Raw genomic sequence first — 20697 nt, forward strand, 5'->3', positions numbered from 1 at the left:
CCTCGGGGACTACGCAGACTATTTTTGTTTATCTATTTGTTGAATCTTCATTGAATTATCTTGTTTGTGCTTATTTTGTTAACAGTTTATTTCTTGTAGTAAAACAATGGATATTTTATGATAAGAACTGTGTGTGTTGAAGATCTAATGCCATCTTGCCCATCTAAAGATTTTCTCCTATCACTCACAATGGTTTCTGTCAATAGATAATATATTTGAATAGGTAACATTATTATACAAATAATAACAGAATATATGCCACTGTGAATGCAAACATAGAAATTGAACAGCCTCTCTACAAATGTCTGCTTCATCTTTGTTGTTGGTTGGACATTTTCATGCCACCATTAAAGTGCTTCATCAAAAGCATTTGCCTATTTAGATTGTTTCAATCCCTCATGGCAATTTATTTCAGTCGGTTCAACTTGAAAAAAATAGGGCTGGGCAAAGATTAAAAGTTTTAATCGCGATTAATCACGTAGCATTGGTGAGTTAACTCGTGATTAATCTAACTTTTAAATGTAATTTTTAAATCCACTCCAATTGAAGTTAAATGAGATCATCAAATGGAATGACACATTATCATTCATACCAAATATACTTAATAAGCAAAAACTAGACCAATTGATCTTGCACGTAATTAACGCGTTAACTTGCCCAGACCTATTGAAAACGTAAGAAGATATTTCGATTACCTTTAGAAGTAAGTGCACAGTGTATGCTCTGATTCTGATCATAAAATACTTTAAAACATAGACACTTTTCTGTCCTTTATTTTGTGAAAAACTTACCATAAAATCCCACACATCAGCTTAATTGATTATGACAGATATTTCTCAACTGGCTCAATAAAACAAGCAATTAATATTTAAACATTAAATATTTCTGGATGCAGTAACAATATAAAAATAAAGACCAATGCAAGATATATTGTCTACTAATTTCTGAATTACAATGCCTGAGAGATCCAACAAAGCCACTTGAATTAATTGAATAAAGAAATCAAAAAAATAGTGAACATTGAATGAAAGAGGAATCAAACTAAATAAAATACACAATTTAAACCTAGGCAAAAATATTGACACAAATAATATTTTTCCAGACAAAAGTAAGGCGAAACAATTAAACAAATAAAATGCATGTGCAGGATAGCCTCTATGATTTGTTTACTACGTTAATGTCAAATTTCAAATCATCGAACAAAATTGTAAAGCATCAGGCTAAAACTTAAAAAGTTCCAATGGAACCTAACTTCAACAATGAACCGCAAAATTTAGGAGGCAAATTAAGTTCAGAGCTGAGTTTGTAATAAGTCGTTTGAACTACAAGTAAAGACACACATCCTTATATAACTACTTATATCTCGTCAGTTCAGCCTTTCTTGTCTCACATATGGAGATAACTTGTGCACCATAACTTATCACATGATAAAATGATGGTGATTTTCATAATACTCCCATTAGATCAAATATATATTATTCTAAAAGGGTGCTCTTCCTCATGAGAAGTCAGAGAATAAATTCTCAATCATCATCTTCCCCAAAAAAGTTAAATGCCTCTTTTAGGCTTTTATCAGCATCTTCCTTGCTAATTGTTGTCCATTCAGTGGGAATATCTGCAGGCTTTGCATTATACGATTCAGCAAAGTCCTTGTTGAATCTGACCATCACATATTTCCAGTAATCAGATGCTGTATAGCTATTATCTGCAGGAATTTCCCAATCCTCGTAAAATGTTTTGTATTTTTTGTAAGGATGCTTCTCCCACTTAGTATCACCATTACAGAATACTCTGTCCCCAAATACAGAGGATGTGCAAATAGAAGAGGAAAGTTTCTTTGAGGCTTTATATCTGTATGTTCCAAACCCCTTGGGCCTATGTATTTTAACATGATGAACCTTGTGAGCGTCTGCCCCTGCCTCACATTGTGCCCTGCAGAATGGGCACTGTTTACCACATCCAACTAACTTAGCTGTAAGGTTGTCTAGTGGCTTTGAACCGAGTTCGATTAGTTTTGCTTTGAAGGTAGTTTCTTTTTGTTTTTTCTGCAGAGCTTGTTCCATTTCCATCACAGATTGCTTAAGAAAGTCTGCAAACTTTTCTGCTGTGGCTTCTTTCCAAAGCATTATGCAAGTGCTGAGAGCGTCCTGGGAAATTACCAATTTATCACCAAGTTCCTTGCAAATCTCTTGAACAAACTCTTTTGTGGTTGCTTGTTTGTTCACTTGGGCCTTTTGAATAGCATTGTCAATACATCTGATACATTGTTTTAGATATTTATCCTCTAACTCCAAAAGTTTATTCCCCTCTGAAAAGCATTTCTCAATTTTCTCCTGAATCCATTCCCTTATGAATTTCTTATAAGAACTGGTGTACTCTTTGAAGTAGCAAAACATGTCTTTTGAAAGCAGGTCTTTTAAGACATAATATTGGAAAGACATGCGCGTGCTGAATTTCCTTGAATCTCTGCCTGACACCATTTCATCAAGAACTTCTGGAACCAAGGAAAGTCTAATGTAGGTCTCCACTGCAGGCTGGAGGCAATGATTAGCAAATTCCTCAGCTTTCTTCTCATCCTGCTCCCTTGCGTGATACAGGTCTTTAAAATCATCAAAAAACCTCTCTTTGTGTCGATTTACACACTTGAAGGGATCATTTTCTGTTATGAAAGCCAGGTGTATTTCTTCAAAGTTTCTGGCTGCATAACCACAAATGTGTAATTTTAAACTCACTACAAATTCAGTGTCTTTTTGAATATTTACAACATTCGCCTCAATGTGCTGCAAAATCTCCTGAATGTAATTGTCATGGTAATCTTTTTTCTCCAGCTTTTTCTCAGATACAATTTGTTTGCAACTTGCTATAATTTCGTCAGCCTTTGCTTGTAATTCTTCTTCATAATTCCGATTTTGAAGGCATTTTTTTAACTTAAACAAGTTGCCACATTTCGCTTTGAAATCCCCTTGTCCATGATCTTTAAGTGATGCGCTAACTATCTGACTGGCATGACTACCAATTGGGTCTACATTCTTTCTCAGTTGAGCATGAACCCTACCATTGATATCAGTTCTGGGCATTACTTTGTCACGGAGAGGTTCTGTAGCTTTCTCCCACATCTTGTCAAAATCCTCTCTCAGCTCTTCATCCGATTGCTGGATTTTTCTTTTATTTCTTTTTTTTTCTTCTAGCAATCTAAGCACGTCTTCCTCCAAACATTTTGTGGTGTTTTTCTTGATTTCCTCAACTTTTGCCCTTCCCTCTTTATGCGCAGTCGCTATATTTATTTCCACTCGAAACGACCTTTCCAATTCTGCTCTTAGGAATTTTGCACTGTTTATAAAGTGTTCCCTGTATTTCTCGACAAGGTGGACATGACCTTCTTCTTTTTTGAAATATAGTTCTAGATGGTCAATAAGTTTTTTTTCCCCTTTAGTTAGCTCTTTGTAGGCTTCAGCATTTAATTCATGTTCAAGTTCTCTGATGTTGGATGCCTCAGATTTGCCTGCAGCTGTTCCAAAATTTGAAATATTTGTTTTTGCACTTGTTCCCAAATTGTACATGTCCTTTTTGAATTCCCATTCCCATTTGTTGAATTCTGTGCATATTTCCATGTAAGCATCAGCCACCAGGCTATTTCTAAAGCTGAATATAAAATTTTCATGTTTTATGGCTTTCCATAGGCTTGCTGTCCATTTCAGAAATTCATCGATTTTGTAAGCAGATGACTTGCAATCTTTCAACATTTCAATAATGTTTGTTTTCAGTTCATAAACTGCTTCACTGTAACCTGAATTGACTGGTGCCATCGGCGGGATTCCATGCCATAGTCCAGGAATGTACCCGTTGCCAGTGTTTTGATCATATTCCATTACATCCATGAATTTTTTTCCCTCTTTTTTCTCAACTTTGGCAGCTGCAAGTGTCATCTCATTCAAGTGCTGTAACAGCACGGTTCTGTCCCTTAAGTTTTTGTCATGGGCTGACACATCCGATACATTCTGATGGACAAACTGACATTTTGTTTTTTTGCCGACTTCTTTCATCCTGAGAAACGCATGTACTGCAATTTGTAGGATGTCTTTCATGTCTGTTACGTTCTCCATTGCAATGTTTACTATTGTAATGTCACTTAACCCCACAACAATAGTTGCAAGCTCATTGTCATGCTCATAGCTATCTTCTAATTGGGCTAGCTCTAACGATTTCAGGCCTTCGGTGTCAATGATGATCAAAAAATCACAGTTAATTTCTTTTGAGTACTCTTTGTTCACTCTGATGAGCAACATGAAAGCCCCTCTAGTGCATCGGCCACTGCTGACTGCAAACTGCACTCCAAACATGGTGTTGAGAAGAGTAGACTTTCCTGTGCTCTGAATACCAAGAACTGTGACAACTCTTATCTTGCTCCCTGGATCTACCATTGTTTTCAGTTCAGAAAAGACGCCCTTCACCCATTCCAAAGGAATGCTTGATGCTTCTCCATCCACAAGCTCCAGTGGATATCCATCAATGAGTAATTGAGCACATAACTTTGGCAGATGCTTGAATTTTTGACGAACCGTATCGGTTTCAGGAAGGGAGACTGTCGATTCATAGATTTGACACATTTCTCGAAAGTAGTTCTCAATGCCTAAAGAGCTGTTAGAAAGTTGTTTATCAATGGCTTTAATTTCTTCGTCACTTGAATCATTACTTTTCTGTTTATACTGCTCCCTGAGTAGTAAAAAATGTTCTCGGGACAAGTTGTCAAGTTTAATTTGCATCCATTTTAAAAAATAAGCCTGTTCAACAGCTGAACATGAGATTGCTTCCATGAAGCTGATCATATCATTTGAAATGGCCAAATCCCTCTGCTGTTTCCGGAGTTCTTTTTTCTTTTTGTTTAGGCCACCTTTGTAGTTGTCTATGTTTTCAGCCCCAGCTTTTTGAAGCCTACATTCCTCCTTCTCAACATTGGTCAATTCTTTCCATATTGAGCCCTGCCGAGGAAGTTCTATCTCTTTGTACTGTGCAGTGTTTGTTATTTTTGAGGTGATAGCTTCTGCATTTTTCTCAGCATTCTGACAGTCTGAGGCGTGCTCATCAACCATTATTCCAAGCTCAATAGCAATGTCAGCCATTTGCTCAATGCTCTTTTTTTTCTCTGTTTTTTTAACAACATTTGTTACAATAACTTGTAGGGTTTTGGCAAAGTCGGCATTGTTTACTTTATTTCGCTTAAGAATGAGGTTGGTCCTTTTCAATTTTAATTCTTCCAGTACTTCTTTGCACCTTTTGTTGTTGAAATTCTTGCTATCCACATTGACAATCAAGAAAATCTCTGTTTCTTGTTGTTCTTTGAGTAGTTCGTATTTGTTGTCAAAATTGTCAAGAAACACAAAAACTGCAGCAGACATTTTGCATAAAAAGGAATATTGCAATTCACAGAGAGCAATATCTCCTCTGAGATTAGCTACAGCTACTGGTTCATTGAAAATATCAATGTGTTTGTTACCACAGGGAAGATACCAACTTGTTTCGACCAGTCCATCTGCAATTTCCCTTGGAACATTACCACATTCCAAGTCATGGTGAACAAAAGTGTTGTGGTATTGCTGGGGATTGCTCAGAAATGTATTCAGAATCTCTGACTTTGATAAAGAACCTTCACCCAGTCTCACAAAGGACACCATCGGAAGTTCAGCGACAACAATTGATTTTTCAATAAAGCTTTTGGTGTCCGAGAGTGCCTGAGTTCTGTACTTTTTAACAATGCCTCTCAAAGCCCAAAGCATGAGCGTGTGCTTCTGTGTGCCACAATCAGGAAGCAGTAGAGGCAACCCAAACTGACACAAGGACATTTTGACTGCCATTTCCTGCTGAAGGAGGCCATTTGAGCACAGAAAGAGGGCAGTGGTTATGTCTAATGGGTTCACCGCTTCACCGGACTCTTCATGGTCCAACATGGTGTCAAGATATAGATCAGCATTGCCATGAGGATCATCCTGATCTGACTCACTGCCTGCAGAACATTTCACATTTCTAGCAGTCACATTTACCATAATTAACTTCTTGAGAAAGCACCATGGTAGATCTGAAAGACATTTTGCCGCTTCCTCTGTGACGGCCTTCTTGTCAATCTGTAGGACACTGCTTAGTGAGAGCTTCTCCTTGTAGTTCTCTGTTAAGCCAAGCTTTTTTAGAAAATCCTCCAGTTTAGTTTCTGTGGATGTAATAGTTCTAACCATTATTGTCAGTTCATTTCACATTTCTAAAAGTAAGTGAACAACATTTGCCAATGTTTTTTTGGTGGAATTGGTGACGGCCTCATGTCAGCAGTATCCTTCTCGTCATTGCAGGTAATTTTAGTTGGTTTATTTTTGTATATTTACTATTATAAATGTTGTTTATTAAGGCCCCTAGTAATAGTACTTGTGTGTGTAGCTATCTTATATTGCCAGTATATAGGAATAGAACAGTAGCTAATGGGAGAGGGGATTCTGATAACAATAAGTAAAAGGGTAGTATGAGACTTGTATGAAAAAGGTTTTAGTAGTTTATAAGAATATCTCACCGGTGTGGGCAGATGTCAAGGCAGGCTGGCTGAGTCTTCCGCTTTTCAGCTGTGTTTTAATTTGGAAGTCATACTTGAGCCCAGGCTTCAGATCGGAGAATATCACACTTTCTGATTCTGTTATCTGCTCTCCGTGTGTCTCTGAATCACTGGAAAAGGTCACAACATAGCCCCCCACCTCACCAGCAGGTTTTTCCCATGTAAGAGAAACAGTACTACTGCTGACATGGGAAACTTGGACATTCCCTGGAGGAATGGCCTCTGTAAAAGATGAAAAACATACAAGCATATTCATTTAGCATGCTACCTTCTGGTTGTATCAGTGTTTGACTATAAAAGGGGGATTCATGTTATGAAGCATGTTCTGGACTCTATTCGTCGCTGTATTTTCATGCCGAGGCTTTTAATTTATCGAGTCGTCTTTAATTTTTAGTACTTCCGGTTGGACCGGAAGGGACCATCCCGGAAGTGATTCCGCTGACTACTACATACGTTAACGCTAGAGAAATCGCATCTTCTGCCTTCTTAGTCTTGCTAGCTGTATATGTACTGCAGCTTGTTAGGTCCTTAGCAGCATTATTTTGGTTATTGGGTCATCGATTTGTACCATTTTATATGGCGCCAGCTATGTTTTCCAGATCTGTTTATTGCCTGTGGAGAGATACAGTAAAGCTCCAACTATCGTGCACTTAGTTATTGCAATATGTTATATTTTGTTTTGCATTTGAGTGCATCCCGTTTTGCAACTGATATATATTTATGTTTGTGTTTCAGTTTCACTCTTTGAATTTGAGTAAACCTTCCTAATCGGCACCACGCTTCTTGGAGTTATTCATCATCAATCAGTTTAGCTGAACTGGATAGTGGGATTGCTGCTCAGATCCACCCAGACCAGTACAAAGCATGTTTATTCGTGCTGAAGAATGACAGTCCTATAGATGCTGCTTTGCTATGTTTTATATCATCAATCCTAATGAGAATACAAGTTTACTGTCGATGGAAGGAGCATGTGTTATCAGTAAAACAAAACGTAAAAGTAAGCTTGTGTCTATATACTTGACAGTATCATAGCATATTTTGTGCTTTTTACCTTACCGTTAAGAAGATCTTTGGGTTGATGTTCTCTACTGGAATGGCCTGATGCCTCAGAAAGTGAATCAGAAGCATTGGGGAGGTCCTTCTGTTTAAACAAGAGCGAACAAAATTAATACATTCAGTACAATTCCTTTGTGTGGCACATGAACATAAAAAAAGAACTAACCCTGAGCCTACCTTTTAGGGCCAGGCACATATTGTCCAAATATCTATCATATCGAAAAAAATGCTTCCAGAGTCTTATCAGTTCAGTCTTACTTTTTTTTCACTTTAAAGAATGTATGTATGAAATGAACAGTAGAGAATATATCTGATAAGCATATTTGATCATATGAGTAGCAAAGCCTTGTTAAATTGCCTGCGCAGTGATGTCACGTTAGAATGTGTGTGCCTGCGTGCACAAGGATGCTATAGTGAGCATGTTCAGAATACAGTAAACTGTTAGTGAGTTCCCAGACCAAAGAGACTCTCTCGTGAATATTAGCCGCTAGAAGGTGCTAGCTAACCACTTTGGTGACAGTGATAATGACAGACTGCTGCAGAAATGTCTAACACGACAAATCACTGATCATTCATACAAATTGATGAAAAAGGTCTTCTGAATAAACTGATCGGTAAATGTTGCTTTAACATGAACAAACGTTGTGTTAAGACATAGAGTTTGTATGGTAGGCCATTAGTGCATATAAAGTTGACCAAATTTTGCGTTAACGGTTAACGCAAAAAGAAATTCTAACGTGAACACGTCAGGTCTCATTTTGGGATGTAAAACTGCAAACTGGCCTGCTACAGCCAAAAATTCATTCCATTCTTATCTTCCAGGGGTGTTAGAAACATAACAGTTTAAAGCTGGTGATGTATCTTCCCTTGCCAAATCTGCTTGGAATTCTTCCTCATCGTCCGATGTTGCTCGTCTAATGCATTCCCTAAAGGTGCGGTTTAATAAGACCGAAAGTTCTGGAGCGCTTCAACAAGTTTCTGTAACCTTCACCGTACTTTTCTAAACCACAACTCTAGTTTACGTTTCATACACATCATTTTCTTTACGGCAGACCTAGGTGCTTGAAACGAGTGTGTAGTACGTGCGTAGACGCCCACATCATTAATTGATGCACAACGTGCTCCGTTGCGTTGTTGTTTGTCATCATTGACAGAACCTCATCATGATTATGTAAGACAAATCATTGGCAACAACCAGAATATGGCAATTAACGTGTACATTTTCCAAATATTACACATAAATTTGGTTGTGTTAACGTGACATTTTTAAGAGGTTATTTCTGCTAAAGGCTTTCCATAACATTATTCCATATTAAGTTGTATTTTCCCAGACGTTTTTGTCCCCAATGGTTTTTCAAAACACGATTCCAGTTTGGACGTGTTAAGCAGTATAACTTGGTTATGTGGACAACATGCATGCATTTCAGTCTAAAGTAAAATGAATGAACCAAACATTTCAGTCAGGTCATGAAACAGACGTTAAATGGACATCACGCTAGGACCTATGTTCTACCCGCAATCGGCTAAACCTTAAAGGTCCCATGGCATGAAAATCTCACTTTATGAGGTTTTCTAACATTATGAGTTCCCCTAGCCTGCACTAGGTATCCTGCTCACCTTTGAAAAAATGGAAGCTCTGATTTGGAATGTCACCCCATATGTCTTCATAAGGGGCCAAGTTACCTCCCCTTTCTCTGCCTTGCCCGCACAGAGAATTTTGTGTGTCCACTTCTTTGTGTACACACAAAGAAGTGTTGTACACTGCTTTATTATTTGGATAACCGTTCTGCTGTTGGTGTTATGGCGCATAACACGTCGGTTCTTTGACGTCTCTGGTATTTCCACAACGAGACTGTAGTTGGGGTTATCTCAGCCATGGTTGAGAAGGAATTGGGGAAAAGGAACTTTGGCTTTGACTCCCTGAAGTACATGAACTGCGACATGGAGGAGAACGGGATTGTTGCCCGCGATTGTCTCCCGCCGGAGCACCACCACCGCAAAGCACCACCGCCCGGCAGTGGGCACTGGGTAACCGGCAGCGCATGGTTCAGTCTACTTCAGATTGATGTGGAAGTGGAAGAACCGGAGACGTCAGAGTACCCGACGCAGTCGTTTGTGATTCATAATATCGTCTGGAGGTGCACACAGCTTTTGGCCATGATAATATGTATTATATGATATAGATATCTATGTATTATATGATATTATTTAGATATAGAGCTCCAGGAATCCCGCCGGAGCACCCGGAGTGTTCTAGAATATTTACAGAACACGGCCGAAAGCTGTGTGCGCCTCGCAATTGCGATGCAACTGTGGACAGAGCGCATGGTACCGTGGCCGCAAGCTGCTCAGGGCCACACCCCGACCCTCCTCCTTGACCCCCCTCCCTCCTCTTCATTTACATTAAAGCTACAGACACCGAAATGGCGCGTTTGGAGAAAACTCAATGTGCGACTGGCTCGTAGTGGCTTTAATTCTGCACCACGGCTGAATTTCGGGAACGTCTTCAAATACTGTGTTAGGGGCCCACTAATATTTATATTCAAGCATCCATAAAGTAGCATGCCATGAGACCTTTAATGGTGTAATTCCCTGAGAAACCGTTCAGTACTTGTTTCTTTTGAAATATGATAGGCCACTCGGAGTTGCATATGCATGCTGAATGTGAAAATGTTCTTCTTCCTCGACTGTCTGCATTAGCAAATTAAAGAAAATAGTTGCCTAAACGATAGAATCAGAAAAGCCTCACCAACTAAAGTCATTTGGTGAATTTAGTATTCATGGCCTCGCCCACCTTGGCTTGCGACGGCCCACGGGAAGACAATATTGAGTTTGTGCCTGTTCAAGGGGTGGAGTGGGGCACTAATAGCCACCGGGAAAATTCTCCCCGAATCAGTCAATCAAGAACCATGCACGCACCTCGTAAACACGCACACACAACGACACAGGGAGAGGCTTTCATGATTTGTATGAAATCAATCTGTTTACTTCAACCACTGCGCCATCAACATTCTGCATCAAAATTATTTAAACGTGGGCTTAGGCAGATAGACCTACATGTTCCAAATCTGTTAACATATTCTCCATTCATTAAAAGAGAAAGATCAGTTAAGTCATTAATTCGTCTGAAATATACCAGCCAGCACGTACACATTTGACTAGCAGCTTGTGCTAGCTCCCGCCTAGCAATATTGTCAATGATTGAGCTCTGGCAAACTGTTTTTCTGTTAATTCACCTGCACGACTCGTTGATGCCTGACTTCGGAATAAATCCGTTATTTTTGAGCACTTAGATGCATCCCCCTCCAGCATCCGCTTCTTCTTTATTCTGGCCTTTTCAGCCCCTCCATCTCCTTTCTCTTCTTGCCTACCATGAGTGCCACAACAAGCAACCACAAACTTGCTCACTTTCTCTGTCTGACGTGTCTTTAGGGTCATGCCATAAGACGGGGGGCCGCTCATATATCCCCCTACATTTCCGAAAATGGACTTGACCTGCAAGCTGTTTATTGGATAAACACATTTCCCAATCCCAGGAGTCTTTGCTCCATTCTATGTCAATTCAAGAACCAAAGAAATTAAAGTAAACAGTAGTTCGTATTTTTTATTCATGACCGTGATAGTTCTGTAACGCCTGAATAATGAAGAATTAAATGAAGTAAAAAAAAAACCATGAATGAGACAGAGAGTAAGCAAGTGGTATATATATTGGTTGGATGTTCCCTTGATCTATTCTCTATTGTATAGTTTGTATATTTCTTATATTATATATGCTCAGGGCCGTCTCGCGGCCGCTCATAATAATTGAGCGGCCAATTTGCAGGCCACTCACAAAAATTGCGGGCAGGTCCACCTGACCTCGCTGGCCGGCTGGCCGACCGGGAAATCTCCCGATCGTCCCGACGGCCGCTCCGCCTCTGGCCTGTGCTATTTCTGGCGATAACAAATCAATGTTGCATCTCATGGCCAAGAAAGAAGAGTTGAGGAAGAAATGGTTGGAATGGACATTATCACTATTTAAACATTTTCACGCCGCGGGCACGGCGGCCGGGGCACGGCGGCGGCTTCCAGAGAGACTGAGAGAGAGGGAGAAGGAGCGAAGGTAGACAGAGGAAGGGAGAAGGAGAGAGAGACAGAAAGAGGGAGAAGGAGAGAGAGACACACAAAGAGAGGACGGTGCACCGGCTGCCGTGCACCGGCCGCCGTGCGCCGTGGGGGTCCGGGAGCTGAACTCGGGTGCCCCGAGGCAGTTCTTCTTTCTGTATTGAATCAATCAGAAACCCCCAAGGAGCCCAGTGGTTCTCTCTCTCTCTCTCTCTCTCTCTCTCTCTCTCTCTCTCTGTCTCTCTCTCCTTCCCCCTCTCTCGTTCTCCCTCTCTCCGTCTCTCTCCCCTCCTCCCTTTCTCTGTGTATCGCTCTCCTTCTCCCTCTCTCTGAGTCTCTTTGGAAGTTGAATTGGTTTTATTACTGTGACGGACAGTGCTGTTAGCCAATCAGAGGCGAGTCATTTGCATGTCATGAGTAAGAGCTAAAATCATTTCGTTCCTCCCCGCCCACCTCCTCCACCATACTAGAACAGTGTGAAACAGGAGCACCAGAGCATTTTTTTCACCAAAATCGACTCACAGGGCATTCATAGCTATAAGTGACCACTGGAAAATTAATGAAAAAACGCAACACAATTATCAATCTATTTCGACCTCTCTCTGACTGTCACCACGGTCTTACTACGAATGATGCCATTGAGCTACTTGTCGCGAGATCCTTATATCAAAATTGTCACCTGTGACTGATCGGAGGCAGGTCTTGCCACATAAAGTGGATGCAAGGACATGGCTCTTCCTCTTTTGCCTTCTCGCTTCGGTTTTTCGTGAGACCCGGTAAGTTTGAAACTTGGGAAATCTACAATCCATCATGTTGATCGTGCAGGTGCTTTAAGCCCCTGAGGACTGTTTAAAGTTTTACCATTAAAGTTTTTCGCTATTTTTTCCCTGGTTAACCAACTTTGCTTGTGTGTGCAGGAGAAAAGTACTGGTGAACGAGCGCGAAGCACGGAAAGACGAAACATTTCTACCCTGTTTTGAATGCTTTATATATTTTGATGATCATAGGCTCTGAAGTTAAACACTAAAAACACAAGGCTGAAGTGATAGGCTGACTCCCCTCTGCAGCAGCATTCGGGCTGTGCCGTGAAACCCCCACACACATCCGCGTGAATTGTGTAGGATTGTTTGTTAAATATTTACCCCACCCACGTTCGAGTGAATTGTGCTGGGTTTGTGCGTGAGATATTTAATTTGTTTATTAAGATAATTCCAATGGGAATGACTGCCAGATGCGGTCCTTAATTTCTGTTCCGCCGTGCAAACCCCCACTCACGTTCACGTGAATTGTTTTGGGCTTGTGCGTGAGATATTTAATTTGTTTATTAAGATAATTCCAATGAGCATGACTGCAAGGTGCGGTCGTTAATTTCTGTTCCGCCCGTGAAAACCCCCACCCACGTTCACGTGAGTTGTGCTGGGTTTGTGAAAATAGTTAGTTTGTTTATTAAGATAACTCCAATGGCCGTGGCTGCCAGGTGCAGTCATTAATTTCTGTTCCACCGTGAAGACCCCCACGTTCGCGTGAATTGTGCTGGATTGTCTGTGGGTGAAGTTTTTAAGTTTTTAGTACTTTGTTTATGACGATAAATCCGTAAGCCTTGTTATTAGTGTATGTATACAATTTAGTTCGCAGAGCCTACTTACTTTACTATCGATTGAAAATAAAAAATAAAACAGCTTTCTCAATTCGTTGGCCGCTGTACGCAGCAGACCGGACAAAAAGTGGGGGATACGCTTACTGTGCGCAGTAAAGCTACATTTACTGTACCCTTGGCGGCTGTTGGCTATTGTTCGCAGTGGGCAGGGTAAAAAGTTGTTGGGGCTGCTGTTGTTGTACACGCTTACGGCATATTGAGGCGTGAGTGTCCTGATTGCCGAGATGGCATCCCATATGTGCATCTTTTGCGGCGAGGCCATGGACTCACGTGATGGCCACTGGGAGTGCCCTGGGTGTTTAGGCAGGGCTCATCTCCTGGGAGATATCAAGAACCCATGCCCCGCCACACTCGACTTGCCTCTCGAGGAGAGGGCTTGTAGGGCTCACCTGCAGGCAGCACTCGTGTCACTGATGGACTCCTCTCCCACTCATGGAGGGCAGTCCTATGAACCAGAGGGTAAGTCCTCGGGAAGGAAGCACAGGTCGTCCCATAAGCCTCCTCATAAGCACAAGAGGAGGAGAACAGCAGACGCTGTCGACTCCCCCGCGCTCCCTCCAAGTTCGCCCGGGCGGGATTCTGTAGAGGAGAGCGTGTACACCCAAGTTCTGGCAGCCGTTCGTGGCCTGACAGACAGGGTGAACAGCTTCGAAACCCACCCTCGGCAGGCCGAGGCTGTCGGCTCAGCGGAGGCCTCACTTGATCATCTGCCTTCTTTTCAGGAGCAAAGGCATCCTGGCGCCATTTCGCTTTATGCTCAAGTCTCCCTCCTGGGGGTTGGGCAAGACCAGGGGAACCCTGAGGGAGGGAGCAGTGGTGCTACCTCCTACCCAGGGTATTCAACATCAGGAGGTGATGGCACAGATGTCGCCAGTACGGTGGATCTGGCGGAGAAGGCTCTTACTGCTGCGAAAATGGTGGGGCTCACAATCCCGGTGCAGGGTGCTAGCCCAGCCGATGGGGTCTGTGTCCCTCGGTGTCCCTCCCTGCGGCAGATGATTTCTGCCAAATGTTGAGGAAAACCTGGGATGCTCCGAGCAAACCGTGTAAGTTTAACGCAGGTTGCAGGAAGCTGGCTAGGGCGTCATACTCACTGGAGACCGGGTTGGGGGATGTGCCGCCTGTAGAACGGGAGATGGCTGCTCTGACTTCCGCTGGACCACCGAGGTTGACTGCAGACCCACACTGCCCTCGGAGGGAGTGTGACAGGACTGATCGCATTATTGTAAGGCCTTTAATGCGTCTGCTCGTGCTGCTCGGTCCGGAAATGCATTGGCGGTTCTTTTAGCTGCTGTAAGTAAGACTGTTGGTGCAGGTGATCAGGACACCAAGGACCTTATGGATACGGCCTTGTCTGCCCTTGCCTAGATGACGCGTGACGTGGGCTCTGCCATGTCATCTGTGATTCTAGCCCGCATGCAGATCTGGCTGTCCCAGACTGCCATCCCTGAGGGTGTGAGGGCAGAGCTCATAAATATGCCGGTTCTGCCAGCCAAGGTGTTCCATCCCGACTCACAGTCTGTGCTGGTTAAAGCTCAGGAGTCTTTGCGTGCTCGCGAGTGTTTAAAAAGGTCATTTCATCCACCCAAAGCTGGAACGGCAAGTAGTCAGCACACACATACACGTGTCTGGAGACGTCAGGAACCCTGGTCGGGTAACACACGCTGGGGTTTCAGCGGGCAAGGTCCGGCCCGGCCTGGGCACTATCAGGGGGAACGTCTACCCCAGTCAGGGGCAAATAGGACGGCCCAATGTGGACGCCCCCCTCAGTAGGATACGGGGGTCAACTGCAGAGGTTCACACGCAGCTACGCCTGGATGGCTGGGCGAGGGAGACTACAGACCCTTGGGTGTTTTAAGGGGTTACAGACTCCAGTTTCGGCGGCAGCCTCCACCCTTTTCGGGGTTCCATCCGACCCAAGGACCCAGTCCAGGCAAACATTTTAGCAGAAGAAGTGGCGACGCTACTGCAGAAAGGCGCCATAAGAAGAGTAAGCACCAGTGAACAGCAAGCTGGCTTTTATTCAATATATTTCCTGGTCCCCAAAAAGGACGGTGGGCTATGCCCCATTTTAGACCTGCGCCGCTTGAACGCACACTTGAAAACCCTGACCTTCAAAATGCTCCAGACAAGGCACATCCTAGAGTCAATAGAGCCGGGCGAGTGGTTCACTACGATCGATTTAACAGATGCGTACTTCCACGTCCCAATTTGTCAAGAACATCAGCCGTTCCTCCGTTTCGCCTTTCAGGGACAAGCCTATCAATTTCAGGTCCTTCCGTTGCAGGTTGCGGAGGATACAGAGTCAGTACTGTCCCACTTTCATTCTCTCGGCTTCCAGGTCAACTCGAAAAAGAGCGACCTGAATCCAAGGCAGGAAACATCCTTTTTGGGACTCTGCCTGAACTCTCTCACCCCTCAGACAGTAGCCGGGATCCAGGCAACCCTCCGTGCTTTTCGCCAGAACAGGCGTATAGAGCTGCTTTACTTTCGGAGGATGTTGGGGTTGATATCTGCTGTGGCAATGGTGGTCCCACTGGGCCTTCTAAGGGCCCGACCATTGCAGTGTTGGCTGAATGCTTTCGGCCTTCACCCACGGAGGTACAGGCACAGAAAGCTCAGGGTGACCCAGTTATGTTTGCAAGCCTTGCTACCCTGGCGGAACATCAGCTGGTTGACACAGGGAGTTCCTCTGGGCAGGGTACCTTCCAGGCAGACGCTAGTGTCCACAGATGCCTCCCAGACGGGCTGGGGAGCAGTCTGGGGGGGTCGGACGGTGAAAGGCCGTTGGGATCACCCGTGGGACAAAGAAAACATCAATGTCCTGGAGCTCAGAGCAATACACCTTGGCCTGAGAGCACTTCTTCCCTTTATACAGGGCAATTTTTAAAAGGTGCAAACCATCCAAGTCCAGGCAGGTGTTTGAGGGCCCCATCTTTGGACCTTCCATTGGTATTGAGGTCTTTGACCACAGCCCCATACGAGCCGTTAGGGCAAGCTGATCTTAAGTTTTACAAACAGGAGACAGTGTTTTTACTGGCCTTGTGCTCTACCAAGAGGGTGAGCAAACTGCACGCACTCTCTGTGAGTACTGAGTGCATGAGGTCGAAGCCTGAAGATGCAGCGGTGTTGCTTTGGCCGAATCCATTCTTCCTCCCCAAAGTGCTAAACCCTCAGTCAATTAATAGGGCTATTGAGCTGGAGGCATTTCACCCTGAGCCAGCCTGTCAGGCAGGGGTGGCTCTTCACACATTATGCCCAGTCAGGGCTTTGAGGGCCTATGTGGATCATACACAGGAGCTGAGACGTGACCACACTCAGCTTTTTGTATGCTATGGAGCTAGGCAGTTGGGTCACCCAGTCTCGAAACAGCGTGTGTCCCACTGGTTAGTGGACACTATTGCCCATGCTTATGCCGGGAGGGGTTTCCCAGTTCTTGAGGGCCTTGTGGCTCACTCCACACAAAGCATGGCCACCTCATGGGCAGCTTTGAAAGGGGTTGCTCATGCTGACATTTGTGCAAAAGCATCCTGGAGTACTCCATGTACTTTCGCAAAGTTTTATAGAATCAATGTGACATCCACCGCGGTAGGCGCCACTGTTCTCATGATGGCTGCCAAACAGACTAGTGAAGGGGGATCCTCGGTTCCTCGCGACACTTCTGGTACTAGTCATCCATAGTAAGACCGTGGTGACGGTCAGAGAGAGGTCGAAATAGATCGTAGGTTATGACCATAACTATGGATCTATGAGACCGAATGATGACCGTCACCCTCCTTTGTCGCAAGGAACAAACCGAAGCGTACCAGGCAAGGAGGAAGAGCCATGTCCTTGCCTCCGCTTTATGCGGCAGGACCTGCCTCCAATCAGTCACAGGTGACAATTTTGATATAAGGATCTCGCGACAAGTAGCTGAATGGCATCATTCATAGTAAGACCATGGTGACGGTCATTGTTCGGTCTCATAGATCCATAGTTATGGTCATAAACGATATTTTGACAAAAATCTGTTTTGAAAAACAAAGTCAGTTTTTCATTTTCGTTGCTGAAATAGTTTAGGTTAATAAATATTTGACTTCTGACAATTGCCATTTGTTAAATAATTCACAAATGTAATACTTTTTAGCCATATTTGACTATTTCATCTTTACAAATATTCAAATGGCGTAGGCCTACTGTATGCGTTAACAGACAGGGGTGTAATGGGCGTTGAAGGCGTGGTAACGCCCTTCCTCCACTTCTTCGAGCATGACTTTATTTTAATTTTAAAAAGGTTTCAATTAAATGTTTGTTTTTTTACAAAATCTAATATTTAGACGTTATTGCCAATGGTATAACAAGTTCACACATCAAGTAAACCTCTCCAATAGTGCCTTCTTTGTCATAAAAAAGGCCAATAGAGCATAAGAGTGACCTTTTTGAACGGCTCTGGTTTCGGAAGTAAATTTCGCATTATTTTTTCTCCATTGACTTTTTAGAAAATCCTTATAGAGTTTTAAGACTGGAACCAAGCCAATTAACCATCAATTTAGTTGTCGATTTGGGCAAAAAAAAACAAAAAAAACTGAAAGAAAGGCAAAGGTACAAGACTGCACATTATTTTGTGACCGAGTGATGGAACTACTCATCCCATACACCAGTGCAAAAAAGATTCTGACGGCTCCCAACCCAATAGTTTAGCCGTTTCTTGCATATTATAACCTTTGTCATTATTGTAGTGTTTATATTGTTAATAAAAGTATTTTCATACTGTGTGTGTGTGTGTGTGTGTGTTTCATCAAGTGTATATTTTGTTGCCATCGACATGGTACGTTCCTTCCTTCCTGACTGCGATCACCTCTCGCGCGTCCATCAATGGCGGTTCTAGTGGTTCCCAAGCAGAGTAGTTGCTAAGGCTACGTTTACACGTGGCTGGCTATTTTCATAAGCGGCCATTTCACCCTCTCCGTTTTCCAAAATAACATTGTGCACACCTGTCAGTTTTCAGATTTTTTTTCGTTTACACTAACCCGTGTATATGTGCCATCAGGACATTCCAAAATGTTGGTGGCAGTGTAATGAGAAGCTCAAGCCCACGTTAGCCAATCAGAATCCCAATTGAAAATGTAAACATAGGTCGCACTTTTAGCGCAGGTGCAAGTTCTGGCGCATACTGTGACGTTGGCTGCCTAAAACTAATTTTTTCTCAGTTTACATGCAAACATGCAACCAAAGTTTTCCAAACTCTCCACTCTCGCTGGAGTTTTTAGAAAGAATCGTTTTCAGAGGCTAATTCTCTGTTTATTTGTAAAAAAAAAGGGGTCACAAACGAAGGGAAATGCCTCAGTTTTTCCAAATAAATAGCCATGTAAGTTTAAACAAAGACACGGTTATATGGTTATATGGATGGTTATATAAAGGTAATAGAGCATAGTAGTGACCGCCACCTTTTGACACGGCTCTGGTTCCGGAAGTAAATTTCCCATTCATTTTCTCCATTGACTTTTCAGAAAATCGTTAGATAAAGATTTTTAAGACTGGAAAAGCCAATTATGCCGTTCCCCCACTTCTTCTAGCATGACTTTATTTTCATTTTGAAATTGCTTGAAATAAATGTAATTTTTTTAACAGTTGTTATATTAAGACGGTAATGCCAATGGTAAAAACAAGTACACACATCAAGCAAACCTCTCCAATAGTGTCTTCTTAAAAAATAAGAAAGGCCAGAGGGTTGAGCAGGCCTTCATTCTGAAAGGTATGCATTCTTACCCTTTTCCTTAACCTGCAACGCTTTCCCATACTGCTGCCGGTGCTTCTGGGCCTCCTCAGCTGGCTTGGCAGGCAGGTTACTCTGACACACACACACACACACACACACACAACCATTTCAAACTTCATCAGAACAGCTCAAATTTTTTCTCTTTAGGTATTTCTTTATTCTTAAACAATGTGGCCTTAATAAAACATATTTTCAACCTCACTTTGCACTACCGCACTCACTGCATTTTCTAGTTTTAATATGAGATTGTGAGCGCTGAATTTAAAAGCCTTGTAAGTATATTTCAAACATGATTGTGTATTTAATATTAAAAAAAAAGATGAGGTCCAATCAATCTAAAACACCTCTTATGTTGGCTCCTGTCTATGTAGAGGGAAAGATGTTTTGAAGGGACTTTCTACCAATTAAATAGACAAAATAACTGCTTATCATATCTTTCAATTAGGCCCGGTCAACAATATATATATATATATATATATAGCTGTGCAGTTTGATGGCTGGTAGATGACCTGTAACAGTTTGTTTCAAGAATATATAATTTCAATGTTAAAGTATATATATATATATATAAAAGTTTGAACTAATGCATAGCTGGTGGTGCAAAGCATTGGCCAGCTTTCAATATAGTCTATATTTCGTTCTTCCTTCATCGTACAAGCGGCTGTCTTTTCAATATTTTTTTAAACTGACGTGATTGAAGGGTCAGCTACATGTTAAAGGTGGTATTAGATAAGAATCGAGAGATTCTGAGAGGTGAATTATGTTTGAGGCTATGTTCTTTTTTTACAAGTCATCGCTGCGTGATAACGGATCCCCTCCGCTCATTATGTAAAGATCCGCCCATTGGCTGGCGATGACCAACGCACACGACCTAACATACTAAACCTCCTTTTCTTTTCTCTTTCATACTTTTATAAATGGTACGCATACATGAACAACTTTCAGATTGTAACTCCATGTGGATATAATCATGGGCGTCGGAATCATTTCAAATGTCCAGTATGCGTTTAGAAACATGGTTGGTGATTATTTTGATATCTCCTGGTAAGCCTTTTAAGGCAAATAAAAGGCTCACTATATTCGCCACGTATGGAAGACTGCTCCTTCTCAAAATATTTTCAATATTTTTTTAACTCACGTGATTGAAGTGTCAGTCGTTGTTGGGCATCAAAATGTCCGCCGACTTCTACTGAGCAGCACCATGTCAAGAGATTCTGAGAGGTGAATTATGTTTGAGACTATGCTCTTTTTATACAAGTCATCGCTGCGTAATGGTAATAATGGTTCCCGCCCGCTCATTATGTAAAGATCCGCCCACGCTACCAATAATCACGCTGTGATTGGCTGGCGATGACCAAAGCACACGACCTAATATACTAAACCTCCTTTTCTTTTATCTGTCATACTTTTATAAATGGTACGCATACATGAACAACTTTCAGATTGTAACTCCATGTGGATATAATCATGGGCGTCAGAATCAATTCAAATGTCCAGTATGCGTTTAGAAACACGGTTGGTGATTATTTT

At 42.4% G+C, this 20697-nt stretch overlaps 1 protein-coding gene across 1 annotated transcript; it reads right to left on the reverse strand.

Annotated features, from left to right (window-relative positions):
• Positions 1-757: 757 nt before the first annotated feature.
• Positions 758-20404, reverse strand: LOC307091374 (interferon-induced very large GTPase 1-like). Its single transcript, XM_079758331.1, has 5 exons — positions 20306-20404; positions 19158-19237; positions 7649-7733; positions 6554-6814; positions 758-6202 (listed from the first exon to the last, which is right to left on the reverse strand). Exons 2-5 carry the CDS (start codon positions 19185-19187, stop codon positions 1524-1526), a joined length of 5055 nt encoding a protein of 1684 aa, XP_079614457.1. The 5' UTR covers positions 19188-19237; positions 20306-20404; the 3' UTR covers positions 758-1523.
• Between the last annotated feature and the right edge of the window lie 293 nt (positions 20405-20697).

This window comes from Pollachius pollachius (assembly GCF_949987615.1).
Source record: "Pollachius pollachius genome assembly, chromosome: 20".
NCBI lineage: Eukaryota > Metazoa > Chordata > Actinopteri > Gadiformes > Gadidae > Pollachius > Pollachius pollachius.